The 18,595-nt window shown below is 42.1% G+C and overlaps 1 protein-coding gene and 1 long non-coding RNA gene across 2 annotated transcripts in view; one reads left to right on the top strand and one right to left on the bottom strand.

The window, feature by feature from the left end:
* CUL4A (cullin 4A) overlaps window positions 1-18,595 on the bottom strand; it is a 90,886-nt gene that overhangs the window by 32,033 nt on the left and 40,258 nt on the right. Inside the window, exon 10 of the mRNA XM_048855665.2 lies at window positions 1,447-1,565. Coding sequence (XP_048711622.1) covers window positions 1,447-1,565 — 119 coding nt within the window. The remainder of the gene's footprint in view (window positions 1-1,446; window positions 1,566-18,595) is intronic.
* LOC125639226 (uncharacterized) overlaps window positions 1-18,595 on the top strand; it is a 59,013-nt gene that overhangs the window by 29,498 nt on the left and 10,920 nt on the right. Inside the window, exon 5 of the long non-coding RNA XR_012669102.1 lies at window positions 5,213-5,360. This is a non-coding gene — a long non-coding RNA (uncharacterized LOC125639226). The remainder of the gene's footprint in view (window positions 1-5,212; window positions 5,361-18,595) is intronic.

Raw genomic sequence — 18,595 nt, 5'->3', positions numbered from 1 at the left:
ATAGATATGATACTTGATGCACTGCCTGGATCCTGCCTGAATCCAACCCCTGGCTCCTAATGTCTACATACTCATATGGCCCCCATTACTATAGTATCTGAGCAATTTACAATCCTTAATGTACTTATCCGCACAACACCCAAAGTGGCAGAGAAGTACCATCCCCATTTTATAGATGGGGATCTGAGACACAGAGAGGCTAAGTAACTTGCCCAAGGTCAGAGAGGGTCTATGGCAGAGCAGGGATTTGATCCCAGGTGCCTTAATTTGCCCTATATGCTCTCATACCCCAAGGACTCACCCTCTCCAAAGTTGTCAAACCTTCCCAGTGACCTGACCCCTCCCCCACCTATTCACCAGCGCTTCTGACCAGTTTCCTCCTGGTGTTCGTGGCTCCCTGAACTCCACCTCCAGAAGTCCTCAAAACTGGGAAATGTACAAGTTAATTAAAACTTGACCAGAAAAGGGAGTCTAGTCCTAAAATCTGGGATGTATCAACTTTTCAGGGGCATCAGGTCCTATTTACATAGGATTTTCTCTCACTATATCTTGGACTACACAGTCTCAAATGCCCATCAGTCTCTCTTTTATCTCGGAAGCAGTAGTTGAGTGGTTACAACCAATGATATGACTAGCATTTGGGAAACCAAGCATATAATGTTTCTGATGTGCCTCCCGTAATACTACCTCACAACGTAAGACACATGATTCCAGGAGTTTCACTGCAATGTTTTCTTATCATACAGTCAGCCCCCGCTTAAGGTTACAATTTGAAAGCATCTCCATGTGTGCTAGACTGCAAGTTCTTCAGGATGAGTAAACTGTTGTATGTTTGTACAATGTCTAGCACAATGGAGATGAGACCTCTAAGTGCCACCAGAATAGATTTTTGAGAGAGAATTCTTCTCACTTTCAAAATAATAATTAAAAAAAAAACCTTTAGCCGGTTAACTGTTATAACAAGCAGCAGTTATTTATAGCATAACAAATCTGCAGTGCTGCTGGAAGTATCAGCCGAGATCTGATGTTCCAGTAGTTTCAAAGGAGTGTGACTGGAGTGCCAGGAGGAAATGAGAACTATTTATTTTGAACCAAACGTAGCCAACTATCCTGCCCAACATCTTCTCAAATCATATGCAGTTCTGATTTTAAAAAACCTGTTTGCACTGTTCAGTCCTGTAAAGTAAACAGTTCCTAAATATGATTTTAAATCGAAATGTGTATTCACTGTGGTTTCTCATCACATGAGCTTTCAGAATATTGCTGAACAAAATGGGTGCCGTAACAAAACAAATAAAAAACCCACATACCTGCTTAAAATATAATTTTCATGAATCAGTTGAGTGTTTTATTGCTTCTCATTACTTGTTTTTAAAAGCCAAGCAGTCACTCCACTGTGAACAGCATAAATATGAGGACAGTAAGATGCAATAAAGTTTGAAATACCTTGATGTATTCACTCCAGTTTTGCAACAGGATCTGCTGCCCACCTTTTACCCGGCTGAAGAGCTGGTATGTCTGGGTGAGATCTGATATTCTGTTTTCATCAAGCAGATTATCAAGTCCTAAAATAAGAATAAACCAACTTTAATGTAGTGATATATATGCAGTTAAAGACAGAATAGAGGGTATGTGGGGCTCTATGAAATAATCAATACAATTATAACATTATGGCAGCTACAGTTTCTTTTGTAAAGAAGAATTATGCTCAGTACTGACAAGTGTCTATGGACTAGATCCAGAAAGGGATTTAGGCACCTGCCACTTTAGGCAGCAAAGTCCAAAATCTAGATTCTCAGAACACTCCATTCAGTTGACACCTAACTCTGCGCACATCTAAATGCCCTAGGTGCCTATGTTTCCACTGATAAAGTCCCCATAGGGCCTAAATTTCTGCAGATGGACATCAATAGAGCTAAGTCCTGATGCCCAAAACTAGCTCACACCTAAGTCCCAGCAGGATTAATAATATAGGCATTCCCCTGCCTATCTCACCTGTGAGGTCCAACACTGCAGGGGAAGAGAGGGAGAGGTGTTGGTGCCCCCCTTATGCCCTGTAGCCCAGTGGGTAAAGCACTCAGCCAGGATGTGGGACACCAGGATTCAAAACCCCACTTTGTCTGATTTGGAGCAGGGACTTGAATGATGGTCACCCACTTCCCAGGTGAGTGTCCTGATCACTGAGCTAAGGAGTATTGGGTGGGTGGGGATGGTAGCCCATAGGGCTAGCTTGAATTTATTATAAATCACTGTCTTGCCTTCATTATAGTCTGCCTTTATTCGATTCAGCAGTAATGCAAGGAACCTAACAGGCAGGGGTGCTGGAACAATTTGTATAGTGGGGGTGCTGAGAGTTATTGAACCAAACTGTAAACCCTGTATATAATGGAAACCACTTCAAGCCAGGGGGTATGGCAGCCCTCCCAGTACCCGTAGTTCCAGAACTTTTGCCCACAGGCCTGTATCCTGTAAGACACAGCAGTGAGCATAGTTAGCATAAATAAGGCTTGAGGCTTATGAACTTTGGCATAGATAAAAGGCCCAATGCAAAACCCCAAATATAGGGAAGCTAAAAATATAGTGTTTAAGGGGAATGTCCAACCACAGGAACATGGGTCCAACCACAAGAATGTCAAAGAGACAAATTGATGTACATAGCAGCAGCAGCAAATGAGCTACATCTGCAGATACCTAACCACAAGAGGCCCATGGCAACGAATTGACATATATGATAGTAAGTTGAGATCATTAATATACTAACATGTAGGAGAGGGACAATCCAACATTAGTAAGGTAAGGAAATACAAAAAAGGAACAGGGGAGAAACCCCTACTAAATATGCATCAGACAGTGGCATCAGCGTAACATATTACAAAAGTTGCATCCCAGCCTACGGGTAGTAGGAGAAAGCTGTAGCCTTTGGGATGTGCCAGAATGCTGGCCACTGGTGATGAGGGGGAAGGTGACCGTGATGAGGAAGATGATGGCTAACATTTCAGATTGTTCTGCAAGGGATGGTGTGAGTATATGGATGTGCAGATGTACATTCTATAGTGTCTCATCTACCTTACTGAGCTGCAGTGTTTGTGACTGTGCTAAATGTATTAATAAACCATTTGTAAAAATACAGAAAAGTTCCTATAGTGAGAGTGTTCCAACTGTACACATCGGGGTTGCCAACTATATACTAATTTGAATAATACTGGGCCTGATCTTTGGATAAGAACCTGTCAACCCTCAAAGTGATAACTGGGAGTTCTTAAGCAATCCATATAATTAATGCATAACATATAGATTAGGCTACAAGGTCTATCTCTCCTGTTGAAGCTGTTCTACTTCATATAATTAAATATTCATTAGGTGAGAGAGAGAGAGACTGGCTCTGTAGCCTAGTGGGGAGGGCACTGTCCTGGGATATGGGAAATTCAGGTTCCAATCCCTGCTTCAGTGAAGAGAAGGTTACTCACCCTGTGCACTAACTGAGGTTCTTGAAGATGGTTGTCCCTGTGGGTGCTCCACTTTAGGTGACTGCACGCACCTGCACTTGTAAAATCGGAGATTTGTAATAGCAGTGCCACCTCAGGTGGTTACATAGCACCGTGCGATCAACCCTCCTCAGTTCCCTCTCTACCACAGAGTCTCTGGTGTGAAAAAACTCCAAAGTAGAAGGGAGGAGGGAGGGTAGTGGAGCACCCACAGGGACAACCATCTTGAAGAACCTCAGTTATTGAAAAGAGTGAGTAACCTCTTCTTCTTCGAAGCGTCTAATGATGAATGCTGTTCTATGGCATAATGAGTGTCCCCATGGGTACTCCACTTTAGGGGACTGTAGAGCAGTGCCTCTCAGTGGAAGGGAGGGCCTTCGGAGTTGTAGTCATGGCAGATGATAAAATTAAGTCCGAATAAAGCAATCTAATGATGAATGCTGTTCTATGGCATAATGTTGTGTGAATATATGGGCAGGTGCCCACGTTGCTGCTTTGCAGATGTCCATAATGTGGACATTGTTGAAGAGGGCTATCGAGGCAGATGGTGCTCTAGTCAAATGTGTACGGGTCCCCTGTGGGGGTTGCAGCTGCTGTTGAGGACAAAAGTCAGTGCAGCTGGAGATCCACATAGACAGTCTCTGTTTAGAGATGGCGTCTCCCTTATATTGTTCTGTGACGGAAAGAAATAATTTTGGTGATTTTCTGAAAGCCTTGGTTCTTTCCATATAAAAAGCTAGTACCCTTTGGACATTCAGAGTGGGGAGCACTGCTTCTCATTTATTCTCCTGGGGTTTTGGAAAGAACGATGGGAGATGAATGGGCTGATTCAGATTGAATGAGGATGCAACTTTTAGTAAGAACTTGGGATGTGGTCTTAAAGTAAATTTGTTTTTGAAAAATGTTGTGTGGGGCAGGGTATGCCATGAGAGCCCCCTGCTTCCCCACTTTTCTGGCAGATGTGACAGCGACGAGGAAGGCCACCTTCATCAAGAAGCAGAGAAGTGAACATGTCGCTAGTGGTTCAAAGGGGGTCCCAGCAAGGGTTCGTAATATCAGATTGTGGTCCTATGATGGGAGTAGAGGCTCATATTTCGGGGTAAAGTTTACAAAGGCCCTTGAGAAAATGCATGGTGGTCAGGTGAGCGAAGATCAAGAACTCATCCACCTTGTAGTGAAATGCTGTGATTGCTGCGAGGTGTACTCTGACTGAGCTCATGGAAAGACCCGATTTCTTAAGTTCCTATACCCAGTCCAGTACCAGTGGTAGACAAGAGGAAACTGCCATGACTTGTCTATTTTGGCCCCATGTATTGAATTGCCTCCATTTGTGCAGGTATATATGTCGTGTAGTTGGTCTATAACTGTTTAACTTACTTCACCTGAACAGGTTTCAGAGTAGCAGCCATGTTAGTCTGTATCCGCAAAAAGAAGAGGAGGACTTGTGGCACCTTAGAGACTAACAAATTTATTTAAGCATAAGCTTTCGTGAACTACAGCTCACATCATCGGATGCATTCAGTAGAAAAAAGTTTACAAAGGCCCTTGAGAAAAATGCATGGTGGTCGGGTGAGCGAAGATCGAGAACTCATCCACCTTGTGGTGAAATGCTGTGATTGCACTGAATGCATCCGATGAAGTGAGCTGTAGCTCATGAAAGCTTATGCTCAAATAAATTGGTTAGTCTCTAAGGTGCCACAAGTCCTCCTTTTCTTTCATCTGAACAGGTCACTTTGGTTTCTCAGAGCCATGGAGTAGCCACACCTTGAGGTGAAGTCTTGCCAGGTTTGGGCAGTGGACCTGAACTGCATCCTGAGAAAGGAGATGTGGCAGAAAAGGAAAAGTGCGTGGTGGGCACACAGCCATCTTTAGAAGGTAAGGAAACCACATTTGTCTGGGCCACATGGGGGCTATGAAGACAACTCTGGAGTTGTCTGTCCTGATCTCGTGTATGACCCAGGATAGAAGAAGGGTCAGAGAAAAGATGTACAATAGAGGTGCATCCCATTTGAGGAGAAAAGCATCACCCAGAGAAGAGGGTCCCAATCTCGCTCTGGAGTAGTAGTGTAGGCACTTGGCATTTTCGGTTGTCGCAAAAAGGTCTATAGTTGGGAACCCCCATTGTTTGAACATGCTCTGTAGTACTCCAGCATTCATTTCTTACACATGGTTCTGGGAAAATTTTCTGCTTAGTGCATCTACAATGGTGTTTTGGCATCCTGGTAGGTAGGAGGCAGAGATAATGATGATGTGGCTAATGCACCAATTCCATACTTCTATGGCTTCTGTGCATAGGGAGTATGACCGTGCCCCCTCTTGTCGGTTTATATAAAATATGCAAGCAATATTTCTGAGAGAATCTTTATGGCTCTGTCCTTGATCATGGGTAGGAAGTGAGAGCATACACTGTGAACTGCCCGTAGTTCCAGTAGGTTTATGTGTAGAGTGAATTCCAATGGGGACCAGCGGCCTTGGACCCTGTGATTGCGCAGGTGTGCCCCCAAACTAGCAGGGAAGCATCCGTTGTGATTATCATTGCTGGAAGGTTCTGTGCAAAGGGGACTCCTGCGCAAACATTGTTGGGTTGTGTCCACCAATGTAGAGAGGTGTTTTTTTTTTTTTTTTACTTTGGTTGGCATCACGAGACAAATGTTTATACTGTGTTTGTGTGGAACACACACAGTTCGGCGTCAGCCTTGCAGGCATCGCATGTGCAGCCTGGTATATTTGATGATAAACATTGTTGCAAACATGTGGCCTAACAGTTGGAGGCAAGTCCTGGCCAATGTCTGGGGACTGGTTAGTGTCGTGGAGATTAGAATTAATAAAAAGTTGTAAATAACTATCAGGGTAGCAAGGCTGTTCAAAATCACCTTGACGAATTGGTCCTTCAGCCCTCATATAGATTGCACTGATCACGACACGTCTTCCATTCTTCTTTTATCCTGGTCTTTCTTCTCTATGTGCAGCCATGCCTTTTCACAATAAAATCTTCCCACCTCTTTGGAGGTCGGCCGAGTGGTGGTTTCAGTTCCCATGGGACTGCTACAGTCCACTGATTGTCAGTGAACTTAGCTATATGCCCAGCCCATTTCATTTTACCGCACTTGCTTTCAACAGTAACGTCTTGCACCCCACTCTGCTGTCTGATCACTTCATTGAGGACTCTGTCGTGGATTGAAATCCCCAGAATCCTTCTTTCCATCACCCTCTCTGTGACAGCCAGTTGTTGCTCCTCTATCTTTGTCAGAGCCCATGTTTTACTGCCGTACAACACTGCCGGCAGTATTGTTGAGTTGAAGAGGTTGGCGTGTGTTGCCTTATTGATATTTCCTTGGAGGACATCCTTGACAGAACTGAATGAACGCCAAATCAGCTTTCTTTCTTTGTGAGAGTTCGGCTTCCTGATCGTGGCGCATGTTAATTTCTTGACCCCAAACAGATGTATTACTCAACTTCTTCTATTTGTTCTCCCTTGACTATTATTTGAGCTTTTGGCAAGGCATCAGACTGCATAAATTTTGTTTTAGAGCGGTTCATTTTCAGTTCAACTTGGCTGCTTTTTGTGTTGACTTCTCGTAGCATTTTCTGTAGTTTGATAGTGTTTTTGGCAATCAACACAATATCATCCACAAATCTGAGGTGGTTTAACTGCTCTCTGTTGACACTGATTCCACCCTTCCAGTTCATCCACCATCTTACCATTTTGAGGCAGGATGTGAAGAGTTTTGGTGAAACTGTGTGTGACATTACACCCCATATTACATTACACCCCATAGGGGGGAGGGATAGCTCAGTGGTTTGAGCCTTGGCCTGCTAGACCCAGGGTTTTGAGTTCAATCCTTGAGGGGACCATTTAAGGATCTAGGCCAAAAATTGGGGATTTGTCCTGCTTTGAGCAGGGGGTTGGACTAGATGAGACTCCCGAGGTCCCTTCCAACCCTAACCTTCTATGATTCTATGATATTCTTCATAGAAATATTGTTGTGATATGAATATGGCATAACTAAGGTATGTTTTATGCAAGATGGGACATGTAAGGTATCACTGGAAAGTTTATGATTTACTGAATGTGATTATCCAATTTGTATACATGTATCATTTCTGTATCTGAAGTTAGGAATATTGACTATGTAACAATTACAAGTGTGTGTCTATTTGGGAGAACATCCACCAGACAGTAGGTAAACATTAGGAAGAACAGTAAGACTTGAAAGATACTAATCTCCCGCCTTCCTGAGAAGCTCTCAGCATTGCTGCTTTGACACTACAGGGTCAGGTGATGGTGTCACTTGCTACTAGACCCCCCCCCCCCCAACTTGGGCTTTCAGTGTTTTACCATTAAGAGGGAGCCGGAGGTGGGGGGGGTGTCAGATTGGGAAATAAAAGATTGCCTTACTTCCCAGCCTTAAATAGAATTTACATAATGCGGGAATCAAAACTCTTCTCCATTGCCTCCCCAAGAAGGAAGATTGCTAAAAAGACCTGAAGGGAAAGGCAGGGGCTGAGTCCAGACTGAGGCAGAGGTCCAATCTGTAAAGATAAATAACTGGAACTCTAAGCTACAGAAACTCTGTAACCTGCCTAAAACAACATTTAGGGTGAGAAATTACATTTTGTAACCTGTTTGAGTGTATTAAGTTTAGTTTGTGTGTTTTGTTTTATTTGTTCAGTAATCGGCTTTGTTCTGTTTACTATTCCTTTAATTACTTAAAATTTACCTTTTGTAGTTAATAAATTTCTTTTTTGTTTATTACAAATCCCAGTTTGTACAATTCATACCCGGGAGAGCGAGGCAAAAAGCTGTGCATCTCTCTCTCCACATTGAGGGAGAGGATGAATTTTTATGAGCTTGCTCTGTGCAAATCTCGCTATACAGCCAAAACAATATTAATTTGGGTTTACACTCCAAAGGAGATGTGCACGTGACTGCTGAGTAAATCTCCGAGCTGAATCTTCCCACACAGAGCTGATTTCAGTCTGTGTCTGCAGCTGAGTGTGGCCTTACCTCTGTGTGTGCTAGAGAAGGCTTGAGGGCCTGGCACAGCTAGGACCGGGTGAGGAAACCCTGGCTAATGAAAAAGGCGGAACCAGTGGGACCCCAGCACATCAGGTGGCACCATGAAAGGGGTGTCCAACCCATCACACGTCTCCTTGCTTCACATCTGTTTTGACTGGGATGCAAAAGGCAGTGTCGAACAGTTATGTCTTCAGTGCAGTCAGAGTTTGCTTCCTTTAGTAGTTTGATGTAGTTTGTGTTGATGCCCTGCTCTGCAAGAGCTTTCATCACAGCACTGATCTCTACGCCGCTGAATGCTTTTTTATAGTCGACGAAGTATTCCCTTGAGTGCTCCAATAGCTGGTTTATAGTGAAGATGGGTCCACTGTGCTGAAATTCCTTCAAAAACCTGCCTGATCTCTCAGCTGCTGCGCATCCAGACTCAGAGTAGGTTTGTTATTATTTTGGTGATTGGCTTGTCGACATGTGACTTCAGTCATATTTGACAATAGTTCTTTAGATCTTCACAATCGCCCTTCTTGTACAGAAAAATGGTGTTGGATTCCTTCCAGCTAGGTGGTATCTTCTGCATTTCCAAATAATGACTAAACTTCTGAGCAAGGGTTTCCCAGAGACCTTGGTCTCCAGCTCTTATTTCGGTTATCAATCTGACTTTTCCTGGAGCTTTTCTGTCCTTCATTTGGTAAGCTGCATGTCGAACTTTGTACCCCCGGTCCTCATCAGCATACTCATTGGTCTGTTGAATTACTAGCAGTGGGACATTTATTTGAGACGTGAACAGTTTGGTGTAGAAATCTTTTCAGACCATTTCCATCCCTATTCTGTCAATTACTGCTTTGCGATCCTTGTTCTTCAGCATCGTCGTCGACCCGTACAGCCAGCGTCAGTTTCCGTTTGCATTTTTCTAGGCTTCTGCAATCTTCAGCCATATTTAAGAGCCTTTCATTTCGGTATGTAAAGTCCTTTAGTCTTATCAGCTTGCAGAGGAGGGAATACTCGAGTTTGTCACTATCATTTCACTTCATGTTCCTCCGCTTCTCTAGCATGTTCCTCATTTCCTCCAAGATTCTTCCCTTTGCTCTTTTCAGTCTCTCTTTCTCGCCTAATTTCACACATTGCTTCAGCTCATCAGCAAAGTTTTTATTGTCCTAGTCACAGTTGTCTGTGAGACTCCAGTCTTCCTTGGAAATGTTCGCTTTCAGGATTGCCTCGTCAAATATTTTCAGCTGCTGTCTCTGATTTGCCATTTGTAACATTTTCTTCTCCACCTTTTCATTGAAGTTGAGCCTCACTCTGAGCCAGGGGGAAGTAGTGATCATCGCTTCCTCAGAAAATAAACAAACTTGAATAATTTTGAATACTTTGTATAATTATATTTGGTCATTAGCGCCTCGTAGTTGGCAATCCTAAATTGTAGGGTCACCAACGAGTAGGCCTTACTGCCAAAACGATCTAGTTTCTTCCTGTCTCTATTGTATGGGGTAGTACTGGAATGATGCTGTCTGCCCCTTTCATTCATGGCCTTCACCACAAGGGAGTGAGGTGTGGGATGCAAAAACAAAAATCGCATTCCCTTAGAAGAACCATAATATTTGTATCCGTCCTTTTGCAGGTGGGTGGGACCATTGCTGGCGTCTGCCAGATGATTTTGGCCTGGTCCATGACAGCGCCATTAATTGGTAGGGCAATTTTGGAAGAAGTTGAAGTCTGCAGGATGTCCAGAAACATATGCTGGGATTTAGCCACTACTTCTAATGGTATGTCCAGGGAATCTGCCATCCTCTTAGAGAGTTCCTGGAACTGTTTGAAATCATCCCTTGTGGTGGGGGATGGGGATATGATGGCTTCATCCGGAGAGGGGGATGAGATGATGACTGTTGGTGCAGCTTCCTGGTCTGAAGTATCCTCTAGTTCTTCAACTGCCTCTCCTGGGGCTTCAGAGAGTCCCGGTACAAAGGATGAAGGAGAATGCCTTGGCCTCACTCTAGGTGAATTGGGAGGCTTGTAGTATAGTGGGCGGTACACTGCGCCTGGGTCCCATTAAGGCCACTGTGGTGGAAATGGCCTGTACCAGCTTCTGAGTGTCTGTACCAGCGCTGAGTTTCAGGTCCTGGGCGATAATCCCACTGTTGCAGTGGACCTGGTCTAGTAGATACATAAACAGGGAAGGAGTGATGGGAGGAGTAGATTTCCCCTTCATCCTCATCGCTCAACAGGGGAGGATCTGAGCTGGGCGGTGTGGTGAGTTAGCTCGGTACTGGGTGTGCTGGACTGAGGTCGGTACCAAGAAGATTCTGGCGCCTGAGGAGACCAGAAGATCCTTGTAGTGGAGGAACTGTTGCGGTACCAAGAGCATCGGGAAAGAAGAAGGTGTTATCGACAGTACGGATGTATGTGCTGTGGTTGTCAGTGCTGAGTATGGTGCACTGTGCGTTGTAAAGGCAGAAGGTAGCGCCACAGCTTGTAGTTGTGCCAAGCTACTCAGCGCCATATGCCTTATCGGCTCCGATGGTATCGAGGCAGGGGTTATGGTTTCTCTTTGCTGCCTTGTCCGAGCTAGCCAGCTTAAGGTCTTTTGCTCGTGCGGTACCCACGGTACCAGATGGTCCCGCTACCTTGCGGGATAGGATCTGGTCCAAGAGGTGAATAGCTGGATCACGTGGTAACAGTGACCATAATATAATTAAATTTAACATCCCTGTGGCAGGGAAAACACACAGCAGTCCAACACTGTAGCATTTAATTTCAGAAAGGAGAACTACACAAAAATGAGGAGGTTAGTTAAACAGAAATTAAAGGGTACAGTGCCAAAAGTGAAATACCTGCAAGATGCATGGAAACTTTTTAAAGACACCATAGTAGAGGCTCAACTTAAATGTATACCCCAAATTAAACAGCATAGTAAGAGAACCCAAAAAGTGCCACTGTGACTAAACAAAGTAAAAAAAGCAGTGAGACAAAAAGGATCCTTTAAAAAGTGGAAGTTAAATGGAAAATAGAAAAGAGCATAAATTCTGGCAAGTGAAGTGTAAAAATATAATTAGGAAGGCCAAAAAAGAATTTGAAGAAAAGTTAGCCAAAGACTCAAAAAGTAATAGCAAACATTTTTTTAAGTACATCAGAAGCAGGAAGCTAAACAACCAGTGGGGCCACTGGACAATTGAGATGCTAGAGCACATAAGGACGATAAGGCCATTGTGGAGAAACTAAATGAATTCTTTGCATCAGTCTTAACAGCTGAGGATGTGAGGGAGATTCCCAAACTGAGCCATTCTTTTTAGGTGAAAAATCTGAGGAACTGTCCCAGATTGAGGTGTCATTAGAGGAGGTTTTGGAAGAAATTGATAAACTAAACAACAGTAAGTCACCAGGATCAGATGGCATTCACCCGAGAGTTCTGAAGGAACTCAAATGTGAAACTGCAGAACTACTAACTGTAGTTTGCAAAAAGAACAGGACGACTTGTGGCACCTTAGAGACTAACAAATTTATTTGAGCATAAGCTTTCGTGAGCTACAGCTCACTTCACTGGATGCATGCAGTGGAAAATACAGTAGGGAGATTTTATATACACAGAGAACATGAAACAATGCGTGTTACCTGGTAACTCTCGTTACAGTGTATATGGTAAGGTGAGCTATTACCAGCAGGAGAGAGAGAGAGAGAGAGAAAAAAAAAAAAAAACCTTTTGTAGTGATAATCAACATGGGCCATTTCCAGCAGTTTACAAGAACATGTGAGGAATGGGAGGAGGAAGGGGGGAGAATAAACATGGGGAAATAGTTTTACTTTGTGTAATGACACATCCACTCCCAGTCTTTATTCAAGCCTAATGTAGTGGTGTCCAGTTTGCAAATTAATTCCAATTCAGCAGTCTCTCGTTGGAGTCTATTTTTGAAGTTTTTTTGTTGTTTGTAACCTATCATTTAAATCAGCTTCTGTACCAAATGACTGGAGGGTAGCTAATATGATGCCAATTTTTAAAAAGGGTTCCAGAGGCGATCCCGGCAATTACAGGCCTGACTTGAATACCAGGCAAACTGGTTGAAACTACAGTAAAGAACAACATTGTCAGACACATAGATGAACATAATTTTGGGGGGAAGGGTCAACATGGTTTTTGAAAAGTGAAATCATGCCTCACCAATCTACTAGAATTCTTTGAGAGGGTCAACAAGCATGTGGACAAGGGGGAGCCAGTGGATATAGTGTACTTAGATTTTCAGAAAGCCTTTGACAAGGTCCCTCACCAAAGGCTCTTAAGCAAAGTAAGCTCTCATGGGACAAGAGGGAAGGTCCTCTCATGGATTGGGAATTGGTTAAAAGATAGGAAACAAAGGGGAGGAATAAATGGTCAGTTTTCAGAATGGAGAGAGATAAATAGTAGTGTCCCCCAGGGGTCTATACTGGGACCAGTCCTAGTCAACATATTCATAAATTATCCGGTAAACAGATGGGAAAATTTGCAGATGATACAAAACTACTCAAGATAGTTAAGTCCCAAGCAGATTGCGAAGAGCTACAAAAGGATCTCACAAAACTGGGTGACTGGGCAACAGAATGGCAGATGAAATTCAATGCTGATAAATGCAAAGTAATGCACATTGGAAAACATAATCCCAACTATACATATAAAATGATGGAGTCTAAATTAGCTGTGTCCACTCAAGAAAGAGATCTTTGAGTCATTGTAGATAGTTCTCTGAAAACATCCAATCAATGTGCAATGGCAGTCAAAAAAGTGAACAGAATGTTGGAAATCATTAAGAAAGGGATAGATAATAAGACAGAAAATATCATATTGCCTCTATATAAATCTATGATATGCCCACACCTTGAATACTGTGTGCAGATGTGGTCGCCCCATCTCAAAAAAGATATATTGGAATTGGAAAAGGTTCAGAAAAAGGGTAACAAAAATGATTAGGGATATAGAACGGCTTTTATATGAGGAGCAATTAATAAGACTGGGACTTTTCAGCTTGGAAAAGAGATGACTAAAGGGGCATGTGATAGAGGTCTATAAAATCATGACTGGTGTGGAGAAAGTAAATAAGGAAGTGTTATTTACTCCTTCACTGGTCACTGTCGAAAGACAGGATACTGGGGGGCTAGATGGACCTTTGGTCTGACCCAGTGTGGCTGTTCTTATGTCCCTTGGAGGTGGAAGGTCCTGGTGCAGTTGGTACTGATGGGGTCTGTCGAGTTGGAGAATAACACTTCTTGGCTGAGGAGGAGAGTTCGGAGCCCACTTTTTAGTCGTCTTCCTGGCGGAGTACTTTTTTGCCTGAGTGGGTGATGGGGAACCTCTGTCAGAAGACCAGTGTCCGCCCCGGGGGGGGACGGGGGGGGAAGGAGGGAGGGGGTAGATGAGATGATCTTTGATCTGGGCTCAGAAGCCGGGTGCAGAGAATTCTCTATCATGAGGCGCTTCAAATGCAGGTTTCTCACCCTCCTAGCCTGAGCTTTCAAGTTGTGGCAACGTGAGCACTCCTGCAAGATGTGTGTATCGCCAAGGCAGCGAACACACTGTGAATGCCCATCAGGGACCAGTACAGAGAGAGTCTGCACGTAAGGAAGCGTTTAAAACCTGGGGAGCTGGGCATAACCCTCAGAGAAGGGTTTTCTCCCATAAGGGAGGGTAACAATGCTATTCTAAGGGGTATCTAACAACTGAAATTTAATTTCCTAATATAAGAGAAGAAAGTTAGTTTTTTATAGAAAGAAAAAATAAACTGTGAAAGGGAAGTATTAAATGAGCTAATAACTAACTATTAACTAAACAACTAGAAATCTAAGTTAGACTAAAGAAGCTAAAGTACAGAGGCCTTGTCTGAAACTGAGGGTGGTAGAGAAGAGACTGAGGGGGTGTTGGTCGTATGGCACTATGTTACTACCTAAGATGGCGCAAGATGGGGACAACGCATATGCGACCCAACCAGGCACTGCTACTACAAATCTCCCATTACATGCGCAGGGACACTCCTCGAAAAACATTTAATTATTTTATACGAAGTGGAACAGCTTCAACAGGAAAGACTGGGCTGAGCCCACCACAGAATCCTCCAAAGCCCAATGGTTAGGGTATTCCCCTGGGATATGGGAGACCTGGGTTCAAATCCCTATTCCAAATCAGGCAGAGTGTGGGTTTGAACCCAGGTCTCTCACATCCTAGGTGAGTGCTCTAATCAGTACATTATAGGGCCTAAAGAGGGCACCCTACCACCTCTTTTTTTGCAAGAAAGATCAGCTCTAACTCCAGGAGAGGGTACATGTCTGTGAATTCCAAGTAGAGAGAGATGCCTAAGTCTCTCTGGATTGGGGCTTAAGCTACCGCTCTGTTCTTGACTAGCTGCGGTGGCTCCTTGATAAGAATCCTGGCTTTTGGGAACTCCATCCTTAGGTAACTAATTCTCCCCGTGCACTGTATAGGGAGCCTAGGTACCTAACTTTACGTGCCCTGCCACTTGGGGGAACCAACAGCCTCAAGTCAGGCATTCCAAAGCTGAGCCTAAGTCCCCTTTATGGATCTAGGTCTGTATTTATACAGGCTTAAGCAGTTTGTGGTAAAATATTTTTGAAAGAAACAACTGATTTGAATTAAAGTATTTACATTTTCCTACCAGCTGCTGCCTACTGAGAGCTTGCTGTAAAGTAATAATAATAATACCTAGCTTTTATACAGCACTTTTCATCGGGAGATCTAACACAACTAAACAGAAGATCAGTAAGTAAACTAAAAAAACTGCCCCACCTCTAGAGCAGTAAAAATATATATCCTGTGAGAGTTTCTTTTCGGGGTGCTGTGGTGATTATGTTTCCTGTGTTAAGTATTAGCATAAACTCTGTTAAAATAGTATTGTCATAACCATAACGGTAGCCTAAAATTCCTCCTTACCTGTAAGGGTTAAGAAGCTCAAATAACCTGGTTGGCACCTGACCAAAGGAACCAATGGGGACAAAAAGATACTTTCAAATCTTGGGGGGGTGGGAAAGGCTTTGTTGGTGTGTTCTCTGGGGAAAGCAGAGACGCATCAGGTCAAAAAACTCCTTCTCCTATAAACCATCCTGTACAAGTCTCTGATATTACAAAACGAGTAAGTAAATAAGGCAAGGCGCGTTAGATTATCTTTTGTTTTCAACTTGTGAATTTTCCCTTTGCTAGAGGGAGGTTTATCCCAGTTTTATGTAACTTTAAGGTTTTGCCTAGAGGGGAATCCTGTGTTTTGAATCTGATAACCCTGTAAAGTATTTACCATCCTGATTTTACAGAGGTGATGCTTTTACCTTTTCTTTAAATAAAATTCTTCTTTTAAGAACCTAATTGATTTTTCATTGTTCTTAAGATCCAAGGGTTTGGGTTCACCTGTACCAATTGGTGAGGATATTATTCTCAAGCCTTCCCCAGGAAAGGGGATGTAGGGCTTGGGGGAATATTTTGGGTGAATAGGACTCCAAGTGGTCCTTTCCTTGGCTCTTTGTCTAAATCACTTGGTGGCGGCAGCATACTATTCAAGGACAAGGCAGAATTTGTGCCTTGGGAAAGTTTTTAACCTAAGCTGGTAAAAATAAACTTAGGAGGTCTTTCATGCAGGTCCCCACATCTGTACCCCAGAGTGGGGAAGGAACCCTGACAAGTATCTACACAAATTACCACAAATTCTTTCAAGGCTCAACTTTTGCCTTTACTAATGCATCCCCTCCCAAATTAGAACAGAATTCATTTCACCAATTAAGCTGATGTTACACTCAGGTTTTGTGTCATGTTCTAACATATTACACATACACTTCTATTTATGAATTTTGAAATTTAATTGGATGTCTGGTAATGACTCCAAATTGGAATTGATTCCAAATACTGCTGAATTATCTCATGTTCAGATCAATTCCTGAAAACCTGAATCATCCAATTCTTACTAGCACTGTCATTTTGTGCTGTAACTTAGTCTACTTTTACAAAGGCCAGGAACTTATTCTACTTTTATAAATAAACGAGAAGCAATTCAAGGATGATGCTGGATAAGAAAATGCAAATAAAACTAGCTTGCTTAGTCTTTAGTTATTGCAGCAATATAAACCATAAAAACACCTAAAATAGATAGATTACAATGTCTTGAAAATATATGGTAGGTTTTCTTTGGTGAGTAGCGGGCAATGAAGAAAATTATACTCCACCGCATCAGAGGGTAGCCTCCTCCTAAGTCAGAGATAGCAGCAACTAAACAGTACAGGGAAGTCTCACACCCATCTATTAGTTTTGTTCAGCACATGAACAACCGATTTCATCTCATAGTGCTCTCTTTTTCAATATTTGTCAGTTAAAAGGAAAGTCAAATATGGTGACAACCTCCCCTGCTCCCTCAAGCCAATATAGTAATACTTCCCTTTTTCTTTCCATCTCATGTGCTTGGACCATATCAGACAACTTGTGTTATATCACACATTTGATAGGCAAGGAAAATATATGTGAAATTACTCTAACAGGAAGGCGGCACCCAACTTCTTGAAAGTACTGCTATAGCCTTGGAATGTCTTATTACGCTCACAAGACAAAAACCCAACATCTGGTCAGTGGCAGCTGTACTAATACAAGAAAAGTTTCTTAAGCATTTTTAAGCTTTTATTTTCCTGTATCAGGCTGACTACACCACATGCCTTCTCCTAAGGAACAAAACCTACAAAAGATAGTGTCTTCTTCTATTTGCACGCTTGGATGTTAAGGAGATTATAATGTGCTGCTAGATCAAATGAATGCAAAAAGTCATGTAAGTCAATGGGTGTTAAAAAATTTAAATTTGGGTAAGTCTAAGTGCAGATACAGAATGTGAAAGCTGAACTAATTTAAATCTACAAATATCACAATCTCAAAATGTAAATATAAAAACCAATTCTATTCTGAAAATTGCACATATCTCCACATAGATGGGGACAATTAATATATATTATAAACTAGGAAAGAGTTCAGAATTAAAACACGACTGCATACCATTTCTTACTCAGATGTCTGCTACATAAAAAAGTCACTGTGAAAACCTTTTAAAGTAACACTTTGACAAATGACATCAATTCCTATATCAACAAGAGAACTAACTATCTAAACCCCTGTATTTCAAAATAAGTTTAAGATGGAATAAAACAGTTAAAATAAAATGAAGCACTTCAGCGAAGGCCGAAGATTGAACAAGTATATTTATATCATTAAAATAGGGACAAAGAAAGAGGAAGAGAAGTAGTAAGATGTCTAATTCAGCATATAAACATTATAATGGTTTGGTTGTTGCACAGCAAATGAGAAAGGTCAATTATACAAACCACCTTGATAGACTCACACACTGATGGAGGTTAGAAAACAGTTTAGGGCTTTAAAAAAAAATAATAGAAGTCTGGTGCTAGAAGCCCTCTGACAGAGAGCAAGATAGATACAGTAAGAAGTAAATTCTGGAAGAGGATGACAGCTAGTCAGTTACAGATAGCTTGACAGCAAGTAACAGAGCTGGGCTATACATTGATTTTTTTGGGGTTACTGAAACTATTTATGAATTCAGGTTGAATTTTGGTCCACAGAATGGAAAAATGTCAAAAAACAGTTTGTTTTTCCTATTTTGAAATTAAATATTTTGACTTTTCATTTCAAAATAGCATTTCATTTGGAAATTTTGTATTTAAAAAAAAACACACAAAAATATGGGTGAAAAACACCTGAAATAAAATACCGGGTGAAAAGTGTTTTGGATTGAACATATAATTTTGTTTGACCCAAAATCAAATATTTTTCTTTTTTTGTTTCAGCAAAGAAAAAAAAAGAAAAAAATAGTTTTGCTTCAAACCAAACTGAATTTTTTCCCCCTGAATATTTTGATTCATCCTCAAACCAAAAAAAAAAAATAAAAATCAATTATTCACTCACCTCTAGTCAGCAATACTCATGGGTTCTGAGGGTAAGTTACTGACATGTGAGACAGTTAGCGAAAGGGGCAGACTGGTAAAGTAGACCAAAGCAGATAATTTTTCATCTGATTAGGCAGAGAACTAAAAGAAGTCAATGTCAGAAGTTCTGAGAAAAGTATCCCAAGTATTTTATGGAAAACAA

Source organism: Caretta caretta, chromosome 1 (genome assembly GCF_965140235.1).
Source record: "Caretta caretta isolate rCarCar2 chromosome 1, rCarCar1.hap1, whole genome shotgun sequence".
Taxonomy (NCBI): domain Eukaryota; kingdom Metazoa; phylum Chordata; order Testudines; family Cheloniidae; genus Caretta; species Caretta caretta.
The sequence above is the reverse complement of the archived record's forward strand: the minus strand, read 5'-3'. Positions and strand labels throughout refer to the sequence as shown.